The 24705-nt window shown below is 41.8% G+C and overlaps 1 protein-coding gene across 1 annotated transcript in view; it reads left to right on the forward strand.

The window, feature by feature from the left end:
* Positions 1-24705, forward strand: part of POU2AF2 (POU class 2 homeobox associating factor 2) — a 101746-nt gene that overhangs the window by 9236 nt on the left and 67805 nt on the right. Inside the window, exon 2 of the mRNA XM_053690007.1 lies at positions 3152-3261. Within this exon, the coding sequence (XP_053545982.1) occupies positions 3152-3261 (110 nt within the window). The remainder of the gene's footprint in view (positions 1-3151; positions 3262-24705) is intronic.

Here is a 24705-nt window from a genome sequence, read left to right on the forward strand (position 1 = left end):
ACATGTGTGTGTGTATCTCATAGATATATACATCTTTATACATGTGTGTGTGTATCTCATATATATACATCTTTATACATGTGTGTGTGTATCTCATATATATACATCTTTAGACATGTGTGTGTGTGTATCTCATATATATACATCTTTATACATGTGTGTGTATGTATCTCATATATATACATCTTTAGACATGTGTGTGTATCTCATATATATACATCTTTAGACATGTGTGTGTTTGTATCTCATATATATACATCTTTATACATGTGTGTGTGTATCTCATATATATACATCTTTAGACATGTGTGTGTGTATGTATCTCATATATATACATCTTTATACATGTGTGTGTGTATGTATCTCATATATATACATCTTTATACATGTGTGTGTAAGTATCTCAATGTTAACGCCCTTTGCCTGCCTGAGTCCTTATACCTTTTGTGTGCAATATTTTATTTTAAATAATTAAATAATTTTTAGTAGATTGTGTTATTATGAGTGTTACTGAACATTGTAATATAATGTATTCTTAATCTGTTTTGTTTAATTTTTTATTGTATTTATCTAAGTGTAATAAGTCTATAGTCTATAGTGCTCACACAATAAGCATTTAATAAATATAAGTTTAATAAGCGTACCCCACGCATTTGTATTTATCTAAGTGTAATAAGTCTATAGTGCTCACACAATAAGCATTTAATAAATATACAGTGTACCCCACGCGTTTGTATTTATCTAGGTGTAATAAGTCTATAGTCTGTAGTGCTCACACAATAAGCATTTAATAAATATAAGTTTAATAAGCGTACCCCACGCGTTTGTATTTATCTAAGTGTAATAAGTCTATAGTCTGTAGTGCTCACACAATAAGCATTTAATAAATATAAGTTTAATAAGCGTACCCCACGCGTTTGTATTTATCTAAGTGTAATAAGTCTATAGCCTGTAGTGCTCACACAATAAGCATTTAATAAATATAAGTTTAATAAGCGTACCCCACGCGTTTGTATTTATCTAAGTGTAATAAGTCTATAGTGCTCACACAATAAGCATTTAATAAATATACAGAGTACCCCACGCGTTTGTATTTATCTAAGTGTAATAAGTCTATAGTCTGTAGTGCTCACACAATAATCATTTAATAAATATAAGTTTAATAAGCGTACCCCGCGCGTTTGTATTTATCTAAGTGTAATAAGTCTATAGCCTGTAGTGCTCACACAATAAGCATTTAATAAATATAAGTTTAATAAGCGTACCCCACGCGTTTGTATTTATCTAAGTGTAATAAGTCTATAGTGCTCACACAATAAGCATTTAATAAATATACAGAGTACCCCACGCGTTTGTATTTATCTAAGTGTAATAAGTCTATAGCCTGTAGTGCTCACACAATAAGCATTTAATAAATATAAGTTTAATAAGCGTACCCCACGCGTTTGTATTTATCTAAGTGTAATAAGTCTATAGTGCTCACACAATAAGCATTTAATAAATATACAGAGTACCCCACGCGTTTGTATTTATCTAAATATAATAAGTCTATAGTCTGTAGTGCTCACACAATAAGCATTTAATAAATAGACAGTGTACCCCACGCGTTTGTATTTATTTAAGTGTAATAAGTCTATAGTGCTCACAGAATAAGCATTTAATAAATATACAGTGCACCCCATGTGTATGTATTTATCTAAGTGTAATAAGTCTATAGTGCTCACACAATAAGCATTTAATAAATATACAGTGTACCCCACGCGTTTGTATTTATTTAAGTGTAATAAGTCTATAGTGCTCACACAATAAGCATTTAATAAATATACAGTGTACCCCACGTGTTTGTATTTATCTAGATGTAATAAGTCTATAGTCTATAGTGCTCACACAATAAGCATTTAATAAATAGACAGTGAACCCCACGCGTTTGTATTTATCTAAGTGTAATAAGTCTATAGTCTATAGTGCTCACACAATAAGCATTTAATAAATATACAGTGTACCCCACGCGTTTATATTTATCTAAGTGTGATAAGTCTATAGTCTGTAGTGCTCACACAATAAGCATTTAATAAATATACAGAGTACCCCACGTGTTTGTATTTATCTAAGTGTAATAAGTCTATAGTCTATAGTCCTCACACAATAAGCATTTAATAAATATACAGTGTACCCCACGTGTTTGTATTTATCTAAGTGTAATAAGTCTATAGTGCTCACACAATAAGCATTTAATAAATATACAGAGTACCCCACGCGTTTGTATTTATCTAAGTATAATAAGTCTATAGTCTGTAGTGCTCACACAATAAGCATTTAATAAATAGACAGTGTACCCCACGCGTTTGTATTTATTTAAGTGTAATAAGTCTATAGTGCTCACAGAATAAGCATTTAATAAATATACAGTGTACCCCATGTGTATGTATTTATCTAAGTGTAATAAGTCTATAGTGCTCACACAATAAGCATTTAATAAATATACAGTGTACCCCACGCGTTTGTATTTATTTAAGTGTAATAAGTCTATAGTGCTCACACAATAAGCATTTAATAAATATACAGTGTACCCCACGTGTTTGTATTTATCTAGATGTAATAAGTCTATAGTCTATAGTGCTCACACAATAAGCATTTAATAAATAGACAGTGAACCCCACGCGTTTGTATTTATCTAAGTGTAATAAGTCTATAGTCTATAGTGCTCACACAATAAGCATTTAATAAATATACAGTGTACCCCACGCGTTTATATTTATCTAAGTGTGATAAGTCTATAGTCTGTAGTGCTCACACAATAAGCATTTAATAAATATACAGTGTACCCCATGTGTATGTATTTATCTAAGTGTAATAATTCTATAGTCTATAGTGCTCACACAATAAGCATTTAATAAATATAAGTGTAATAAATCTATAGTGCTCACACAATAAGCATTTAATAAATATACAGAGTACCCACGCGTTTGTATTTATCTAAGTGTAATAAGTCTATAGTCTATAGTGCTCACACAATAAGCATTTAATAAATAGACAGTGTAACAATAATATTTTAGTTTGTCATTATTAAATTATTGTCGGACATTACATATTTGTTCCATTCTGCTGAATAATATATATTTTTTTTCATTCTATAAAACATTTTCTGTAGTTCAAACGGACTTTAACAAAAGGATTTATCAGGGGGTCCGAGTGAAACACACTGTCAAAGACCTTCTAGCAGAGAAAAGATCCAGACAGACCCCAGGATCACGATTAAATGTAAGTAGTTTTATTTAGAATATTTGTCAGGTGGCATTGGTTATTCAGTGATACTTCAGCAATACTGTAATTCTCCTCTGCTTCTTTTTGTGATGTCCCATCAGACCTATTGTCTCTGTTTTCTGACCCAGATTACAAGTAAAGCACTGATAGTGCAGTGTTCTCTGTCAATATCTTGTGCTTGTGCTCAGTAAAGTGCACAATGTGGTATTACAAGTGATGGGTAAAACGCGATAACCAGACAATGTTATATATAAATAAATACATAGGTAGTATAATACATATCACCTAGGTTACAAGTGATGGGTAAAACGCGATAACCAGACAATGTTATATATAAATAAATACATAGGTAGTATAATACATATCACCTAGATTACCAGTGATGGGTAAAGCGCGATAGCGAGACAATGTTATATATAAATAAATACATAGGTAGTATAATACATATCACCTAGATTACAAGTTTTGGGCTATAGAGGGTGCGAAACGGACGCAATAAAAGTTGAGTTATTTCATCCTCCATATCGCTGCAATTACAAGTTTTTGAAAAGCCCCCTTGTTGCGTGCAATATGGTGGCGATGAGCTCCATACCGCATAAAATCCAAGGGCTGATTTGACGTGCTTGTGCACGCTTTCCCCATAGACAAGCTCCATACAGAGATTGATAGATAGGCCCCTGTCAGGCAAACAAAAGATGTCTAAAGAGCAAAGAGAGTACTATAGTTAAACCACAGCTGCTGAGATTCAAAAAGTGAGTTTTGTAGCTCAGGAGTAAGTGGTAAACACATGTGCTACTTTTAAGCGAAGTGTGTCCCACAATAACTACTAAGCAATTTGATCTATGGTTCATTTAAGTTTAAGAGACCCTGAGTCTGCCACATGTGAGGTGTCACTGAAAATTGCAGCAAGGTCCTTAACTTAGAAACCAGAGTGCAGCAAAATTAAAAATAAAATATGTGAAACAGAACTTAATCACAGAGAACTAATGTGGGGATGATGCCAGCAATTGTATTAAAATGACACAGGAATATAACACATTTAGGTAGCCCAAAATAGGAGACTGTGAAACAATATACTGGTTCAAGCAACCAGACTGACATAAGAAACAGGGAGAGTATCCGGAATAAAAGTCATTTAGACACTGGTCAGCATTTACCAGAGAAAGTGAAGGTACCTGGTAAGAAGCCGGATGGCAAGTAGGATAAGTTCAGAGCGTCCTAGAAATCCAGTATGCGGTGATCCTTGAGGCAGACAGCAGAGGTTAAGCCGGTCGGTCCGTTTGGTTGGCGTGTGACGTCACCGCGTATGGATCTAATAGATCCGGCCGGAATGAAAGTAACTGGAGCTGCTCCTAGCAGTTTAGCGTAACAGGCACACAGGCTGAACGGATAGCACAGGATTGCAGGGTAAGATAGTAGATCAGACAGCAACGAGTAGATTGCTGAGTAAGCTTAGGAATGAGTAACACTTTCAATACCAAGCAATGACCTAGAGGGCTGATGGTCTTTTATAGGGAACAGGAAGTGGATGGAAAGGTGGTTTAAAGGTACAGTGGTTAGATAGCACTAATATAGAAGAGTCCTAAAGCACAATCCTGACAGCCCCTTAGACTAAAATTAAAATAACTATCAATTAAATAAACTAAATTACACATGAAAAAAACCTAACACTACTAAAAAAATTAATTCTAAAATTACAAAAAAAAAATACTAAATTACAAAAAAATAACAAATGAAATTATCCAAAATAAAAACAATTACACCTAATCTAATAGCCCTATAAAAATAAAAAAGCCCCCCAAAATAAAAAAAAAAACCTAGCCTACAATAAACTACCAATAGCCCTTACTTCTTATAGAGGGAAAAGAGCTGATTTCTTTAGGGCAATGCCCTAAAGAAATCAGCTCTTTTCCCTGTATAAAAATCTTCATCTATCTATCATCATCCAGATGGAGTCTTCTATCGTCATCCAGGCGGCATCTTTTATCTTCATCCCGGCGGCACAGAGCGGGTCCATCCTTCAAGACATCCGGCGCAGAGCATCCTCTTCATACGGTCACCGCCGAACACTGAATCTTCAATGCAAAGGAAGCCTTTTCAAAATGGTGTCTCTTGCATTCCTATTGGCTGATTTGATTTTTGAAATTCAAATCAGCCAATAGGATGAGAGCTACTGAAATCCTATTGGCTGTTCAAATCAGCCAATAGGATGAGAGCTACTGGGATGAAGATAGATGGTGCCGTCTGGATGAAGATAGAAGACGTTGCCTGGATGGATGAAGACCTCGCCGCCTGGATGTCCGGACTTCAAAAACTGTAAGTGGATCGTTGGGGGTTAGTGTTTGTTTGTTTTTTCATTTTTTTGGGTGTTTTTTTTTTTTAGATTAGTGTTTGGACTTTCCTAAAAAGAGCTAAATTCCCTTTTCAGGGCAATGCAAAAGAGCTAAATGCCCTTTTAAGGGCAATGCCCATAGAAATGCCCTTTTCAGGGCAATGAGTAGCTTAGGTTTTTGTTAGTTTTTTATTTTGCGGTGTTGGTTAGGTGGTGGGTTTTACTGTTGGGGGGTCTTTGTATTTTTTTTACAGGGAAAAGAGATGATTTCTTTAGGGCAAAGCCCTACAAAAGGCCCCTTTAAGGGCTATTGGTAGTTTATTGTAGGCTAGGGGTTTTTTTTATTTTGGGGGGCTTTTTTATTTTTATGGGGCTATTAGATTAGGTGTAATTGTTTTCATTTTGGATAATTTCGTTTGTTATTTTTTGTAATTTAGTGTTTGTTATTTTTTTGTAATTTTAGAATTAATTTTTTTAGTAGTGTTAGGTTCTTTTTAATTTGTAATATAGTTTATTTAATTGAAAGTTATTTTAATTTTAGTCTAATAGTTATGTTAGGTTAATTGTTAGTTTAAACTTAGTTTTTTTTTTATTTCACAGGCAAGTTTTTATTTATTTTAAGATAGGGATATTGTAATTTTAATTTAAAGTTAGGGAGTTGTTAGGTTTAGGGGTTAATAGTTTAATTTAGTTTTTTGGCAATGTGGGGGCTGGCGGTTTAGGGGTTAATAGGTTTATTATTATTATCAGGTATTTGTAGAGCGCCAACAGATTCCGCAGCGCTGAATTTAGTGGCAGTGATGTGGGAGGCCAGAGGTTTAGGGGGTTAATAACTTTATTTAGTGGCGGCGATATGGGAGAGCGGCGTAATAGGGGTTAATAGCTTTATTATAGTGTGGGCGATGTTGGGTGCGGGGGAATAGGGGTTAATAACTTTATTATAGTGGCGATGATGCCAGGGAGTGGCGGAATAGGGGTTAATAACTTTTATTAGTGGCAGCGATGTCGGGAGCGGCAGATTATTGGGTTAATAACCTTAATTTAGTGTTTTTGATGTGGGAGGGCGGCGGAATAGGGGTTAATAGGCAGTTTATGGGTATTAGTGTACTTTGTAACATTTTAGTTATAAGTTTTGTGTAACATTTTTGTTGCGCAAAACTCATAACTACTGGTCTCAGATAGCGGACCGGATCGTGTCGGTATAGGCTGGAACACAAGCATTTTAGCCTCACCGCACAACCTGTAATACCAGCGCTATGGAAATCCCACGCAAAAATGTCATTTTTTTGAGTGCGGGACTGATGTTGCATTACAGGCTAAAACACTTGCGGTATAGCTATACCGATAACACTCGTAAAGGCTGCATTATAGTTTTTATGCTGAAATAGCCATTTTTTCAGCTTTAAAACCGGAATGCAAAACTCGTAATCTAGGTGTATGTTTTTAATTGAAATTAATGTTTAGAAAAGACAACTTTCCTGAAGTATATCAGTCTGATCCCACCCAACAAGTTTAGTCCAGTCCCAAAATCCCATGCAATTCTTCTCTGTACAAGGGAAATGGCAACCCCAGATGATCGCTGTAATGTTCCGGTGTATATGCGCTCAGGAAATAGACCCTCGGGGCAGTGGTAGGGAATTGGAGACACCGACCCCTGACCTGGGGAAGAGTATCCTGGACGTGGATAGATGATATTCTGTGATTCATAGTTGCAAGAAGTTACTGTAGAATTCATGGAGAGTGAAACATATGTATACAATATATTCTGGCTTCAATGGAAACATAAATTGATACTGTGACTTATAGTTAATAGGAGTAGCTGCAGGATTCATGAATGTAAAATATAGAAATGTAAGATGCTCAGGCTTCATAGTAAACTGGTAGAAGATTGTGACTCATAGATGCAAAGAGTTGCTGCAGGTTCACAGTACATAATATTATTTAGAGCTGTATGCCAGAGTAATAAGCAGAACAGCACAGGTGATAGACAAATTGCAAGTTTAAGGCATTAAATACTGTTTGTGCATATATTGGAGAATCACAGGAAAGCTGTTTAACTGAACACATAGATGCAGTATTCTGAATATATTAATATATTTGCAGGAGGATATTTCAGCTATGACAACTTGTAGTAGTGAATAGTTATAAAGTTCTAAATATTAGGCTGTTGTAGCAATTAGAAAGTGAATATAACCAAATGCATACTTGTAATTTAGAATAAGTTCAGGGTTTGCTAAGTAGCAGTGTCCAGGAAACAAAATGGGAATTATATGGATACTTGCGATTAGATGTTTTTAAGCTTAGCTGAAAGGAAAGGCTGTAGTTTGAATATGCTGGTAAAATCCATACTGGAACAGTCACAGACCTCTGTTGTTCTGGAACAAAACTTCAAAGCTAATGCAATGCACATTAGACCTGAGATGATTTAAAAAGAGGCTGAGGAAATCAGGTGCATGAATGATTAATTAATTTGGCAGGTAAGTTGAATCCAGATACTCCCCAAACAGTATGATTGTCAGTAGCAGGGAATGCAGTCTTAAAGTGACAGTGATATCAAGCAGGCATATGTTACAATTGCCTTTTGGGGCTTGTCAGTGAGGTGCATCCATATACCTCTAAGCACATTGGGGAAAGAATCCATGTCTAGTTTCACCCTTAGGGAGACTTTCCCCAGAGACAAAATACAAATAAATACAGAAAGAGAAATAAGCTGTCGGCCATAGAAAAAGCCTTTGGGCTGTTTTTCGTTGCTAAGTTACCACCTGGGAGCAGCTTCTTTTTGCCCAACTGTGTTTTTCACAGAGGAGAAACTTCCTCAAGGTTATCAGTCTGATCCTGCCTAGCAAGGTCAGTCCATCCCCTAAATACCAGGCAATTCTACTCTTAACAAGGGAAATAGTAACCCCAGACAAATGTTTCAGCATCCTTTGGGTCTCTTCAGGGAGGGGCAACCATAGCCTTCTAAGCACATTGGGCAAGGAATCCATGTCTGGTTCCCATCACTTTCGGTATGTATTTTTGATATGACCCTAGGGAAGTCTTGCTGAGGGTGTTTGGAGAAAACCAGATGGGGACTCCTTGCCCATACTCCATTGGTCCATACCATATACTCTCTCAGGGGATTCCTGTTTCTTATAAAATAGCCCTGCTGTCTTTTCTAAGGTACCTCTAAATTTCCATGTATCACCGTTAGTCAGTGGCTTGTAATCGATTCTCTCCAGTTACAATAGTAAGTTGCCAATTGTAATACCGTGCATATTGTAAAGGATACTATAAGGAAAATTTATCAAGATTGCAGGAGGACACATTCAAGTAGAGAATTTATTTGACTTGCAATCACCTCTTGCAATGCAGTATCGCATGCAAAATTCTACATTGTAAAGGAGCTCTCTTGTTCAATACCCCCTATTCTCATGCAACCAGTTGCACAAAGACAGGGCCTGTTAATCACCCCAATAAGTGAGTGAGTATGGGGCATTTACCTCACCACCTTTGATCTGACAAATAGGCAGTTTTAGGCTCAGTGGGGCGATACTGCACCGCAAATCCTGAAAAACTTTCAATGCAGCTTAATAAATATTTCCACATGTGGCAGATAGATACTGGATTCAAGCAAAATATGTGCACACTCTGGAGTTTTTGAATTTGTGAATTGACTTAAGCAAAAAGTTTAGATCTTAAAGGGTTTTCCAAAGTAAGGGGGTGTTATACTGTGTTTTTGGTGCTTTCTCTAAATATGCAGTTACATGCAGTGTTTTTAGTCTGTATGTGCTCTGGCTATATTTATCCCTGCTGACATTTGTGTATGAACCCTGTTGCCTCTTTTTTGAATCACAAATCTGCTTGTTCCTGTTTGCTGGATGCTCTTTGTGTCTGGCTCTCTGCCTTATTTTATTGACATTTAAAGCACTTTCCTCATTATCTAATAAGTTTATATCACAGAAACTGACTGAACACATAGTCTAGTTTTACATTTACATATTTGAAAGTGTAAGGAACAAAAAACACATTTAAGCACTGTGACGGACCACCTGGTACCCCGACTGGGTACCTGTGCAAAAAGGTGCCTCCTGCCCTCCAAACCCATCCAGCAGACAGAAAGATGATACCAGACCTTTACCCCAAACAAGAGACAGGACTCAGGTTGAGGTAAAACCAAAAGGATAACTGTTTATTAAAACAAGAAACACACACTTTATCCCCCCTCCAGGAGGACAGTCCCCTCCTGGGAATATAAGCATATTTAAGACAGGATGTACAACCAGCAGAAACATGAGACTTCAGACTTTTATCTTTAATCTAATGAACAGTTAGGCAAAGACAAGTCTTATAAGTAGTTAAAGGAGTCCCCCACCCTGCCTCCCTTGTCTATGGGCTGGGAAACATGTACACAGTAAGTGCCCACCAAGATGCCCAGAAACAGTTCCACAGCCCTGGCTACATAAAGTACATTACACTGCAGATCCAGCACGGTACAACATGGGCAAATGCTGCATTATGTAGCTCCAGACAACCAGCCAGGGCAAGATATAAAATATACACAGAAGGAGTTCCATAACCCCAGTTGGGAAGGGTGTGTCTGCCTGGTCTGTCCAGCACAATGTTCCTGCAGATGCGCCACTGTTCTGGGTACTGCCTGCCGCATCTCCCCAGTAATCACCCCTGGCCAGTAAGAGGGTCTCCAGTCCTGACTCCCTTCTGCGCCCTGACCCAGGAAATAAGGTGAAATCCCTGGTCTCTTCCACGGGCCATAATCAGTGGGCAGGAGGCCCACAGTCCCATCTAGAGGCCCCAGTGACGGTAGTCACAAGCACAATATATATATATATAAACATTTGAACACTTTGATGAATACAAAATAAATGTTTTAACATCTCATAAACTGTATTCTTGTTAGTGAGCTTGCACTGCTTTGCAGTTCCTGGACATAATCTTAGCTCATCTTCCGAGGCCGATGAGGGACAGAGGTGTAACCGGCCATGTTTTGTGATCTCTGCACTGTGCACTTCAAATTCTTGTGGCATTTGTAAAATCAAGAATTTTTACATTGAAAGTTACAGAGAAAGGGGGAAAAGAAATAAATGAAAGAATGCTGTAAACGCTTTTATTTCACATACAATTCTTATGTAAACACGTTTCACTACAGCGTTATTAGTAGGACACTTACATTTCAGACTAATCTACATTACTTGTTGGTATTTGCTGACATTAGGGGATTTGCAATGTATTATATTTTACACTCAGTGAGCAGAGATGTCACTTTTTCTAGTAACTTTCAGTGCAGTTATCTATAGATATTCACTGTGCTTATATCTGACATTATAAGCTTGTTGCTATTATACATTCATGGTCTTTATACTTTTAATTCCCTTTCAGAATTGCTTTGTTGTTTTTCTTTACATGTCTTATGGACATTCATTGTGACAGGGAAGGTTTAGAGAGCAGAATAATAGTGTGGGTCACTGGAATCCTACACAAGATGTGAAGGAACAACTTGCATAAAGCTGCTGTGTGTAACACAATATACTAACGAGCTGGGGCTCATTTTCTTTTAACTTATTGTTGATGTTGTCAGTTATTTTCATCAAGAGGCAGATTTCACCTCTACACATTCTTCATTTATGTGATTCAGTTAAACTTGTACGACTTTACCAGGTAACTGTATAAAACAATAAGCAATGAGAGAACTAGAAACACAAAATTATGTACCAGAAGGAGTCAACAGCAATAACGTTAGACATTGTGATCCAGGATTATTTAAGCTTTGCTCCACATGAGTTTGCTGACATGTTCTTGACAACCCTTTCTACTGTAGAGCTTCAGATGTGAGCTGGGTAGCCCACAGCATAGAACTCAATGTCTCAATTACTCATCAGCCCAGAGGCAGAATTTTTTTTTACTTTCTGTGATGAGATTTTTTTAGTGAAAGTTTTTCTGCAGGCCATTTTTAAATAAAATTCAATTTTAAATTAGTCAGTTACACTGAAGCACCAGTTTAATTGCAATGTGTTGGATAACTAAAGAATAAAACCATTTTTAACGTTTGATAATATACAGGTAGATTACAAGTGTTGTGTTAGTGTTTTAACGATGAAAAAATGGCCATTTCAGCGTAAAAACAGCAATGCAGCCATTACGAGTCTTGTCGGTATAGCTCTACCGCAAGCATTTTAGCCAGTAACGCAACGTCAGTCCCGCACTTGAAAATATTATACTTTTTCATGGGATACGAGTTTTGCGGTGAGGCTTTAAAGCTTGCGTTACACCCTATAACGACACAATCCGTACCGCCATCTGAGAGCAGTAGTTATGAGTTTTACGCAACAAAACTGTTAAATAAAACTCATAACTAAAGTGTTACAAAGTACACTAACACCCATAAACTACCTATTAACCCCTAAACGAGGCACTCCCGCATTGCAAATACTATATTAAAGTTATTTAAAAAAAAAAAACTTATTCCGCAGCTTCCCGACATCGTCGCCACTATACTAAAGTTATTAACCCCTATTCCCCCGCACCCCAACATTGCCCACACTATAATAAATATATTAACCCCTATTCTGCCGCTCCCCGACATCACCGCCACTAAATAAAGTTAATCTATTAGCCCTATAAAAATAAAAAAGCCCCCCCCCAAATTAAAAACACCCCCTAGCCTACAATAAACTACCAATAGCCCTTAAAAGGGCCTTTTGTATGGCATTGCCCTAAAGAAATCACTAACACTAACCCCTCTTTAGGAACTCACAGTTTCTGAAGTCCCGCTTGAACGATCTTCATCCCGGCGGCTCCATCTTTATCCAGGTGGCTCCAGCTTCATCCAGCATCTTCTTCATCCCTGTGGAGATTCGAATCAGCCAATAGCAATGAGAGCTGCTTAAATCCTATTGGCTGATTTGAACAGCCAATAGGATTTTAGCAGCCCTAATTCCTATTGGCTGATTTACATTTTTCAGCCAATAGGAATGCAATGGTACCCCCAGTATAAAAGGGGTACCTTGCATTTCAATCCTCAGTGTGCAGCGGACGATCACATGAAGAAGACCTCCACGTCAGATCAATGGACCTCCACCTGGACCTCCGCCTTGGATCTCTGCCTGGACCTCCACCTTGGACCTTCGCCTGGACCTCCGCCTCCGCACATCGACCGCTCTGCCTCCGCAGACATGAAGAAGATGCCGGTCCCGCGATGGATGAAGATGGAGCCGCCTGTAATGCTCGTGGGATATTCCACTATCAGACCGAACTCGGCCAGTAGTCTTCTTATCCCAGAGCAGAGAGTTCGCAAGATGAGGTAGGCGACACTCACCACAGGCAGGGATTCAGAGAAAGGCAGTTCAGGGGTAAACCACAAGAAGGGTCAGGCAGGCAGAGTTTAGCAACGGTAAAGCAGTCCAAAGGTAAACCACTATAATGGTCAGGCAGGCAGGGTTTAGCAACGGTAAAGCAGTCCAAAGGTAAACCACTAGAATGGTCAGGCAGGCAGGGTTTAGCAACGGTAAAGCAGTCCAAAGGTAAACCACTAGAATGGTCAGGCAGGCAGGGTTTGGCAACAGAGAGGCAATCCAGAACAATAGGGGTTACTCAAGCAGAGTGGTCAGACAAGCAGAGGTCCGCAGCAGTATATCAATCCAGCAATTTAGGGGTTAACAGGCAGAGTGGTCAGACAAGCAGAGTTCAGCAACAGTGTATCAATCCAGCAATTTATGGGTTAACAGGCAGAGTAGTCAGACAGGCAGGGTTCATCAACAATAAGGCAATCAGAGCAATAACAATCTATCACACCCAGGAGCACACAAAGTAACACCTATACTTGGGCACCTGGACTGGCATCAGAGAGAGGAGGGTGCGGCGATTACATCAGTGTCGCACGCATCCAGACCCGACACACCCACTGACAACGAGCAGGGAAGGAGACGCTGCGTCCCTAGCAACAGCTAGAGCGGCGTGGCGTGACACCCCTGGGATGAAGATCGTTCAAGCGGGACTTCAGCAACTGTGTGTACCTAAAGAGGGGTTAGTGTTAGGTTTTTTTTAAGGTTTTTTGGGGTGAGTTTTTTTTTTTTTAGATTAGGGTTTGGGCATTTCTTAAAAGAGCTGAATGCCCTTTTAAGGGCAAGAAAAAGAGCTGAATGCCCTTTAAAGGGCAATGCCCATACAAATGCCCTTTTCAGGGCAATGGGTAGCTTAGGTTTTTTAGAAAAAGAGCTGATTTCTTTAGGGCAATGTCCTACAAAAGGCCCCTTTAAGGGCTATTGGTAGTTTATTGTAGGCTAGGGGGTGTTTGTATTTTGGGGGGGCTTTTTTATTTTGATAGGGCTATTAGATTAGGTGTAATTTTTTTATTTTGGATAATTTCGTTTGTTATTTTTTGTAATTCAGTATTTTTTACTTTTTGTTATTTATCTTTTTTATTTTTTTTAACTGTAGATTTAATTTTTTTAGTAGGGTTGGGTTTTTTAATGTGTAATTTAATTAATTTAATTTGTAGTTATTTTAATTAATTTATTAAACTTAGTTTTTTTTAATTTCACAGGTAAGTTTTTATTTATTTTAAGATAGGAATCTTGTAATTTTTAATTTAAAGTTAGGGGGTTGTTAGGTTTGGGGGTTAATAGTTTAATTTAGTTTTTGGCAATGTGGGGGCTGGCGGTTTAGAGGTTAATAGGTTTATTTAGTGGTAGTGATGTGGGAGGCCAAAGGTTTAGGGGTTAATAACTTTATTTAGTGGCGGCGATGTCGAGGAGTGGCGGAATAGGGGTTAATATATTTATTATAGTGTGGGCAATGTTGGGGTGTGGGGGAATAGGGGTTAATAACTTTAGTAACTTTAGTATAGTGGGGACAATGTCGGGGAGCGGCGGAATAGGGATTAATTTTTATTAGTGGCGGCGATGTTGGGAGCGGCAGATTAGGGGTTAATAACTTTAATATAGTATTTGCAATGTGGGAGGGCCTCGGTTTAGGGGTTATTAGGTAGTTCATGGGTGTTAGTGTACTTTGTAACACTTTAGTTATGAGTTTTATGTAACAGTTTTGTTTTGTAAACCTCATAGCTACTGCTCTCAGATGGCGTTACGGATCTTGTCGTTATAGGGTGTAACGCAAGCTTTTTAGCCTCACCACAAAGCTTGTAATGGCTGCGCTATGGGAATCCCATGCAAAAACGTCATTTTTTTCGAGTGCAGGACTGATGTTGCGATACAGGCTAAAAGGCTTATACCAACAAGACTCAATGCTGAAATGGCCATTTTTTCAGCCTTTTAAACACGAACACAAAACTTGCAATCTACTGTTACTGAGCTTATTCCATTCTCACCAGGCTACAGTTGTTATGTCTTTCCTGTCACATCATATTGTTTCTGAGAATCTAGCTGAGGTTCTTGTTTCTGCTGTAATTCCACAATTTGTCACATGTTGCTTTGTGTGACTTAGTCCTCTCAGCACATTTTATTCTTTTCACTTTGAAACCTGAAAATTCTCTATATCTACTGGATTCTCCTATGTGTCACTGGCTTGCCCTCACATGAAGCCCTATGTGTCACTGGCTAGCCCCCACATGAAGCCCGATGTGTCTAGCTCTCACATGAAGCCCTATGTGTCTAGCCCTCACATGAAGCCCGATGTGTCTAGCCCTCACATGAAGCCCGATGTGTCTAGTTCTCACATGAAGCCCTATGTGTCTAGCTCTCACATGAAGCCCTATGTGTCTAGCTCTCACATGAAGCCCTATGTGTCTAGCTCTCACATGAAGCCCGATGTGTCTAGCTCTCACATGAAGCCCTATGTGTCTAGCCCTCACATGAAGCCCTATGTGTCTAGCCCTCACATGAAGCCCTATGTGTCTAGCTCTCACATGAAGTCTGATGTGTCTAGCTCTCACATGAAGCCCTATGTGTCTAGCTCTCACATGAAGCCCTATGTGTCTAGCTCTCACATGAAGCCCTATGTGTCTAGCCCTCACATGAAGCCCTATGTGTCTAGCCCTCACATGAAGCCCTATGTGTCTAGCTCTCACATGAAGTCTGATGTGTCTAGCTCTCACATGAAGCCCTATGTGTCTAGCCCTCACATGAAGCCCTATGTGTCTAGCCCTCACATGAAGCCCTATGTGTCTAGCTCTCACATGAAGTCTGATGTGTCTAGTTCTCACGTGAAGCCCTATGTGTCTAGCCCTCACATGAAGCCCTATGTGTCTAGTTCTCACATGAAGCCCTATGTGTCTAGCCCTCACATGAAGCCCGATGTGTCTAGCCCTCACATGAAGCCCGATGTGTCTAGCTCTCACATGAAGCCCTATGTGTCTAGCTCTTACATGAAGCCCTATGTGTCTAGCTCTCACATGAAGCCCTATGTGTCTAGCTCTCACATGAAGCCCTATGTGTCTAGCTCTCACATGAAGCCCTATGTGTCTAGCCCTCACATGAAGCCCTATGTGTTTAGCCCTCACATGAAGCCCTATGTGTCTAGCTCTCACATGAAGTCTGATGTGTCTAGCTCTCACATGAAGCCCTATGTGTCTAGCCCTCACATGAAGCCCTATGTGTCTAGCCCTCACATGAAGCCCTATGTGTCTAGCTCTCACATGAAGTCTGATGTGTCTAGTTCTCACGTGAAGCCCTATGTGTCTAGCCCTCACATGAAGCCCTATGTGTCTAGTTCTCACATGAAGCCCTATGTGTCTAGCCCTCACATGAAGCCCGATGTGTCTAGCCCTCACATGAAGCCCGATGTGTCTAGCTCTCACATGAAGCCCTATGTGTCTAGCTCTCACATGAAGCCCTATGTGTCTAGCCCTCACATGAAGCCCGATGTGTCTAGCTCTCACATGAAGCCCTATGTGTCTAGCTCTCACATGAAGCCCTATGTGTCTAGCTCTCACATGAAGCCCTATGTGTCTAGCCTTCACATGAAGCCCGATGTGTCTAGCTCTCACATGAAGCCCTATGTGTCTAGCCCTCAAATGAAGCCCTATGTGTCTAGCTCTCACATGAAGCCCTATGTGTCTAGCCCTCACATGAAGCCCGATGTGTCTAGCTCTCACATGAAGCCCTATGTGTCTAGCCCTCACATGAAGCCCTATGTGTCTAGCTCTCACATGAAGCCCTATGTGTCTAGCCCTCACATGAAGCCCGATGTGTCTAGCTCTCACATGAAGCCCTATGTGTCTAGCTCTCACATGAAGCCCTAGGTGTCTAGCTCTCACATGAAGCCCTATGTGTCTACCTCTCACATGAAGCCCTATGTGTCTAGTTCTCACATGAAGCCCTATGTGTCTACCTCTCACATGAAGCCCTATGTGTCTAGTTCTCACATGAAGCCCTATGTGTCTATCTCTCACATGAAGCCCTATGTGTCTAGCTCTCACATGAAGCCCTATGTGTCTAGCTCTCACATGAAGCCCTATGTGTCTAGCTCTCACATGAAGCCCTATGTGTCTAGCTCTCACATGAAGCCCTATGTGTCTAGCTCTCACATGAAGCCCGATGTGTCTACCTCTCACATGAAGCCCTATGTGTCTACCTCTCACATGAAGCCCTATGTGTCTAGCTCTCACATGAAGCCCTATGTGTCTAGCTCTCACATGAAGCCCTATGTGTCTAGCTCTCACATGAAGCCCTATGTGTCTAGCTCTCACATGAAGCCCTATGTGTCTAGCTCTCACATGAAGCTCTATGTGTCTAGCTCTCACATGAAGCCCTATGTGTCTAGCTCTCACATGAAGCCCTATGTGTCTAGCTCTCACATGAAGCCCTATGTGTCTAGCTCTCACATGAAGCCCTATGTGTCTTGTTCTCACATGAAGCCCTATGTGTCTATCTCTTACATGAAGCCCTATGTGTCTAGCTCTCACATGAAGCCCTATGTGTCTAGCTCTCACATGAAGCCCTATGTGTCTACCTCTCACATGAAGCCCTATGTGTCTAGCCCTCACATGAAGCCCTATGTGTCTAGCTCTCACATGAAGCCCTATGTGTCTATCTCTCACATGAAGCCCTATGTATCTAGCTCTCACATGAAGCCCTATGTGTCTAGCTCTCACATGAAGCCCGATGTGTCTACCTCTCACATGAAGCCCTATGTGTCTAGCTCTCACATGAAGCCCTATGTGTCTAGCTCTCACATGAAGCCCTATGTGTCTAGCTCTCACATGAAGCCCTATATGTCTAGCTCTCACATGAAGCCCGATGTGTCTACCTCTCACATGAAGCCCTATGTGTCATGCTGTCACATGAAGCCCTATGTGTCTAGCTCTCACATGAAGCCCTATGTGTCTAGCCCTCACATGAAGCCCTATGTGTCTAGCCCTCACATGAAGCCCTATGTGTCTAGCTCTCACATGAAGCCCTATGTGTCTATCTCTCACATGAAGCCCTATGTGTCTAGCCCTCACATGAAGCCCTATGTGTCTAGCTCTCACATGAAGCCCTATGTGTCTAGCTCTCACATGAAGCCCTATGTGTCTAGCTCTCACATGAAGCCCGATGTGTCTAGCTGTCACATGAAGCCCTATGTGTCTAACTCTCACATGAAGCCCTATGTGTCTAGCTCTCACATGAAGCCCTATGTGTCTAGCTGTCACATGAAGCCCTATGTGTCTAGCCCTCACATGAAGCCCTATGTGTCTAGCTCTCACATGAAGCCCTATGTGTCTATCTCTCACATGAAGCCCTATGTGTCTAGCCCTCACATGAAGCCCTATGTGTCTAGCTCTCACATGAAGCCCTATGTGTCTAGCTCTCACATGAAGCCCTATGTGTCTAGCCCTCACATGAAGCCCTATGTGTCTAGCTCTCACATGAAGCCCTATGTGTCTAGCTCTCACATGAAGCCCTATGTGTCTAGCTGTCACATGAAGCCCTATGTGTCTAGCTCTCACATGAAGCCCTATGTGTCTAGCCCTCACATGAAGCCCTGTGTGTCTAGCTCTCACATGAAGCCCTATGTGTCTAGCCCTCACATGAAGCCCTATGTGTCTAGCCCTCACATGAAGCCCTATGTGTCTAGCTCTCACATGAAGCCCTATGTGTCTAGCTCTCACATGAAGCCCTATGTGTCTAGCTCTCACATGAAGCCCTATGTGTCTAGCTGTCACATGAAGCCCTATGTGTCTAGCTCTCACATGAAGCCCTATGTGTCTAGCTGTCACATGAAGCCCTATGTGTCTAGCTCTCACATGAAGCCCTAGGTGTCTAGCCCTCACATGAAGCCCTATGTGTCTATCTCTCACATGAAGCCCTATGTGTCTAGCTCTCACATGAAGCCCTATGTGTCTAGCCCTCACATGAAGCCCTGTGTGTCTAGCTCTCACATGAAGCCCTATGTGTCTAGCTCTCACATGAAGCCCTATGTGTCTATCTCTCACATGAAGCCCTATGTGTCTAGCTATCACATGAAGCCCTATGTGTCTAGCCCTCACATGAAGCACTGTGTGTCTAGCTCTCACATGAAGCCCTATGTGTCTAGCTCTCACATGAAGCCCTGTGTGTCTAGTTCTCACATGAAGCCCTGTGTGTCTAACTCTCACATGAAGCCCTATGTGTCTAACTCTCACATGAAGCCCTATGTGTCTAACTCTCACATGAAGCCCTATGTGTCTAGCTCTCACATGAAGCACTATGTGTCTAGCTGTCACATGAAGCCCTATGTGTCTAGCTCTCACATGAAGCCCTATGTGTCTAGCGCTCACATGAAGCCTTATTTGTCTAGCTCTCACATGAAGCCCTATGTGTCTAGCTCTCACATGAAGCACTATGTGTCTAGCTCTCACATGAAGCCCTATGTGTCTAGCCCTCACATGAAGCCCTATGTGTCTACCTCTCACATGAAGCCCTATGTGTCTATCTCTCACATGAAGCCCTATGTGTCTAGCTCTCACATGAAGCCCTATGTGTCTATCTCTCACATGAAGCCCTATGTGTCTATCTCTCACATGAAGCCCTATGTGTCTATCTCTCACATGAAGCCCTATGTGTCTATCTCTCACATGAAGCCCTATGTGTCTATCTCTCACATGAAGCCCTATGTGTCTATCTCTCACATGAAGCTGTATGTGTCTAGCTGTCACATGAAGCCCTGTGTGTCTAGCTCTCACATGAAGCCCTATGTGTCTAGCTGTCACATGAAGCCCTGTGTGTCTAGCTCTCACATGAAGCCCTATGTGTCTAGCTCTCACATAAAACCCTATGTGTCTACCTCTCACATGAAGCCCTATGTGTCTACCTCTCACATGAAGCCCTATGTGTCTAGCTCTCACATGAAGCCCTATGTGTCTAGCTGTAACATGAAGCCCTATGTGTCTAGCTGTCACATGAAGCCCTATGTGTCTAGCTCTCACATGAAGCCCTATGTGTCTAGCTGTCACATGAAGCCCTATGTGTCTAGCTCTCATATGAAGCCCTATGTGTCTAGCTCTCACATGAAGCCCTATGTGTCTAGCTCTCACATGAAGCCCTATGTGTCTAGCCCTCACATGAAGCCCTATGTGTCTAGCCCTCACATGAAGCCCTATGTGTCTAGCTCTCACATGAAGCCCTATGTGTCTAGCTCTCACATGAAGCCCTATGTGTCTAGCTCTCACATGAAGCCCTATGTGTCTAGCTGTCACATGAAGCCCTATGTGTCTAGCTCTCACATGAAGCCCTATGTGTCTAGCTGTCACATGAAGCCCTATATGTCTAGCTCTCACATGAAGCCCTAGGTGTCTAGCCCTCACATGAAGCCCTATGTGTCTATCTCTCACATGAAGCCCTATGTGTCTAGCTCTCACATGAAGCCCTATGTGTCTAGCCCTCACATGAAGCCCTGTGTGTCTAGCTCTCACATGAAGCCCTATGTGTCTAGCTCTCACATGAAGCCCTATGTGTCTATCTCTCACATGAAGCCCTATGTGTCTAGCTATCACATGAAGCCCTATGTGTCTAGCCCTCACATGAAGCACTGTGTGTCTAGCTCTCACATGAAGCCCTATGTGTCTAGCTCTCACATGAAGCCCTGTGTGTCTAGTTCTCACATGAAGCCCTGTGTGTCTAACTCTCACATGAAGCCCTATGTGTCTAACTCTCACATGAAGCCCTATGTGTCTAACTCTCACATGAAGCCCTATGTGTCTAGCTCTCACATGAAGCACTATGTGTCTAGCTGTCACATGAAGCCCTATGTGTCTAGCTCTCACATGAAGCCCTATGTGTCTAGCGCTCACATGAAGCCTTATTTGTCTAGCTCTCACATGAAGCCCTATGTGTCTAGCTCTCACATGAAGCACTATGTGTCTAGCTCTCACATGAAGCCCTATGTGTCTAGCCCTCACATGAAGCCCTATGTGTCTACCTCTCACATGAAGCCCTATGTGTCTATCTCTCACATGAAGCCCTATGTGTCTAGTTCTCACATGAAGCCCTATGTGTCTATCTCTCACATGAAGCCCTATGTGTCTATCTCTCACATGAAGCCCTATGTGTCTATCTCTCACATGAAGCCCTATGTGTCTATCTCTCACATGAAGCCCTATGTGTCTATCTCTCACATGAAGCCCTATGTGTCTATCTCTCACATGAAGCTGTATGTGTCTAGCTGTCACATGAAGCCCTGTGTGTCTAGCTCTCACATGAAGCCCTATGTGTCTAGCTGTCACATGAAGCCCTGTGTGTCTAGCTCTCACATGAAGCCCTATGTGTCTAGCTCTCACATAAAACCCTATGTGTCTACCTCTCACATGAAGCCCTATGTGTCTACCTCTCACATGAAGCCCTATGTGTCTAGCTCTCACATGAAGCCCTATGTGTCTAGCTGTAACATGAAGCCCTATGTGTCTAGCTGTCACATGAAGCCCTATGTGTCTAGCTCTCACATGAAGCCCTATGTGTCTAGCTGTCACATGAAGCCCTATGTGTCTAGCTCTCATATGAAGCCCTATGTGTCTAGCTCTCACATGAAGCCCTATGTGTCCAGCTCTCACATGAAGCCCTATGTGTCTAGCTGTCACATGAAGCCCGATGTGTCTAGCTCTCACATGAAGCCCTATGTGTCTAGCTGTCACATGAAGTACTATGTGTCTATCTCTCACATGAAGCCCTATGTGTCTAGCTGTAACATGAAGCCCTATGTGTCTAGCTCTCACATGAAGCCCTATGTGTCTAGCTGTCACATGAAGCCCTATGTGTCTAGCTCTCATATGAAGCCTTATGTGTCTAGCTCTCACATGAAGCCTTATGTGTCTAGCTGTAACATGAAGCCCTATGTGTCTAGCTCTCACATGAAGCCCTATGTGTCTAGCTCCCACATGAAGCCCTATGTGTCTAGCTCTCACATGAAGCCCTATGTGTCTAGCTGTCACATGAAGCCCTATGTGTCTAGCTCTCACATGAAGCCCTATGTGTCTAGCCCTCACATGAAGCCCTATGTGTCTAGTTCTCACATGAAGCCCTATGTGTCTAGCTCTCACGTGAAGCCCAATGTGTCTAGTTCTCACATGAAGCCCGATGTGTCTAGCTCTCACATGAAGCCCTATGTGTCTAGTTCTCACATGAAGCCCTATGTGTCTAGCTCTCACATGAAGCCCTATGTGTCTAGCTCTCACATGAAGCCCTATGTGTCTAGCTCTCACATGAAGCCCTATGTGTCTATCTCTCACATGAAGCCCTATGTGTCTATCTCTCACATGAAGCTGTATGTGTCTAGCTGTCACATGAAGCCCTGTGTGTCTAGCTCTCACATGAAGCCCTATGTGTCTAGCTGTCACATGAAGCCCTGTGTGTCTAGCTCTCACATGAAGCCCTATGTGTCTAGCTCTCACATGAAGCCCTATGTGTCTAGCTGTAACATGAAGCCCTATGTGTCTAGCTGTCACATGAAGCCCTATGTGTCTAGCTCTCACATGAAGCCCTATGTGTCTAGCTGTAACATGAAGCCCTATGTGTCTAGCTGTCACATGAAGCCCTATGTGTCTAGCTCTCACATGAAGCCCTATGTGTCTAGCTGTCACATGAAGCCCTATGTGTCTAGCTCTCACATGAAGCCCTATGTGTCTAGCTCTCACATGAAGCCCTATGTGTCTAGCTCTCACATGAAGCCCTATGTGTCTAGCTGTCACATGAAGCCCGATGTGTCTAGCTCTCACATGAAGCCCTATGTGTCTAGCTGTCACATGAAGTACTATGTGTCTAGCTGTCACATGAAGCCCTATGTGTCTATCTCTCACATGAAGCCCTATGTGTCTAGCTGTAACATGAAGCCCTATGTGTCTAGCTCTCACATGAAGCCCTATGTGTCTAGCTGTCACATGAAGCCCTATGTGTCTAGCTCTCACATGAAGCCTTATGTGTCTAGCTCTCACATGAAGCCTTATGTGTCTAGCTGTAACATGAAGCCCTATGTGTCTAGCTCTCACATGAAGCCCTATGTGTCTAGCTCTCACATGAAGCCCTATGTGTCTAGCTCTCACATGAAGCCCTATGTGTCTAGCTGTCACATGAAGCCCTATGTGTCTAGCTCTCACATGAAGCCCTATGTGTCTAGCTCTCACATGAAGCCCTATGTGTCTAGTTCTCACATGAAGCCCTATGTGTCTAGCTCTCACGTGAAGCCCAATGTGTCTAGTTCTCACATGAAGCCCGATGTGTCTAGCTCTCACATGAAGCCCTATGTGTCTAGTTCTCACATGAAGCCCTATGTGTCTAGCTCTCACATGAAGCCCTATGTGTCTAGCTCTCACATGAAGCCCTATGTGTCTAGCTCTCACATGAAGCCCTATGTGTCTAGCTCTCACATGAAGTCTGATGTGTCTAGTTCTCACGTGAAGCCCTATGTGTCTAGCTCTCACATGAAGCCCTATGTGTCTAGCTCTCACATGAAGCCTTATGTGTCTAGCTCTCACGTGAAGCCCGATGTGTCTAGCTGTCATATGAAGCCCTATGTGTCTAGCTGTCACATGAAGCCCTATGTGTCTAGCTCTCACATGAAGCCCTATGTGTCTTGCTGTCACATGAAGCCCTATGTGTCTAGCTGTCACATGAAGCCCTATGTGTCTATCTCTCACATGAAGCCCTATGTGTCTAGCTGTAACATGAAGCCCTATGTGTCTAGCTCTCACATGAAGCCCTATGTGTCTAGCTGTCACATGAAGCCCTATGTGTCTAGCTCTCACATGAAGCCTGATGTGTCTAGTTCTCACATGAAGCCCTATGTGTCTAGCTCTCACATGAAGCCTGATGTGTCTAGTTCTCACATGAAGCCCTATGTGTCTAGTTCTCACATGAAGCCCAATGTGTCTAGTTCTCACATGAAGCCCTATGTGTCTAGCTCTCACATGAAGCCTGATGTGTCTAGCTCTCACATGAAGCCTTATGTGTCTAGCTCTCACATGAAGCCTTATGTGTCTAGCTGTAACATGAAGCCCTATGTGTCTAGCTCTCACATGAAGCCCTATGTGTCTAGCTGTCACATGAAGCCCTATGTGTCTAGCTCTCACATGAAGCCTTATGTGTCTAGCTGTAACATGAAGCCCTATGTGTCTAGCTCTCATATGAAGCCCTATGTGTCTAGCTCTCACATGAAGCCCTATGTGTCTAGCTCTCACATGAAGCCCTATGTGTCTAGCTGTCACATGAAGCCCGATGTGTCTAGCTCTCACATGAAGCCCTATGTGTCTAGCTGTCACATGAAGTACTATGTGTCTAGCTGTCACATGAAGCCCTATGTGTCTATCTCTCACATGAAGCCCTATGTGTCTAGCTGTAACATGAAGCCCTATGTGTCTAGCTCTCACATGAAGCCCTATGTGTCTAGCTGTCACATGAAGCCCTATGTGTCTAGCTCTCATATGAAGCCTTATGTGTCTAGCTCTCACATGAAGCCTTATGTGTCTAGCTGTAACATGAAGCCCTATGTGTCTAGCTCTCACATGAAGCCCTATGTGTCTAGCTCCCACATGAAGCCCTATGTGTCTAGCTCTCACATGAAGCCCTATGTGTCTAGCTGTCACATGAAGCCCTATGTGTCTAGCTCTCACATGAAGCCCTATGTGTCTAGCTCTCACATGAAGCCCTATGTGTCTAGCTCTCACATGAAGCCCTATGTGTCTAGCTCTCACGTGAAGCCCAATGTGT

This window comes from Bombina bombina, chromosome 8 (assembly GCF_027579735.1).
Source record: "Bombina bombina isolate aBomBom1 chromosome 8, aBomBom1.pri, whole genome shotgun sequence".
Classification (NCBI taxonomy): Eukaryota; Metazoa; Chordata; class Amphibia; order Anura; family Bombinatoridae; genus Bombina; species Bombina bombina.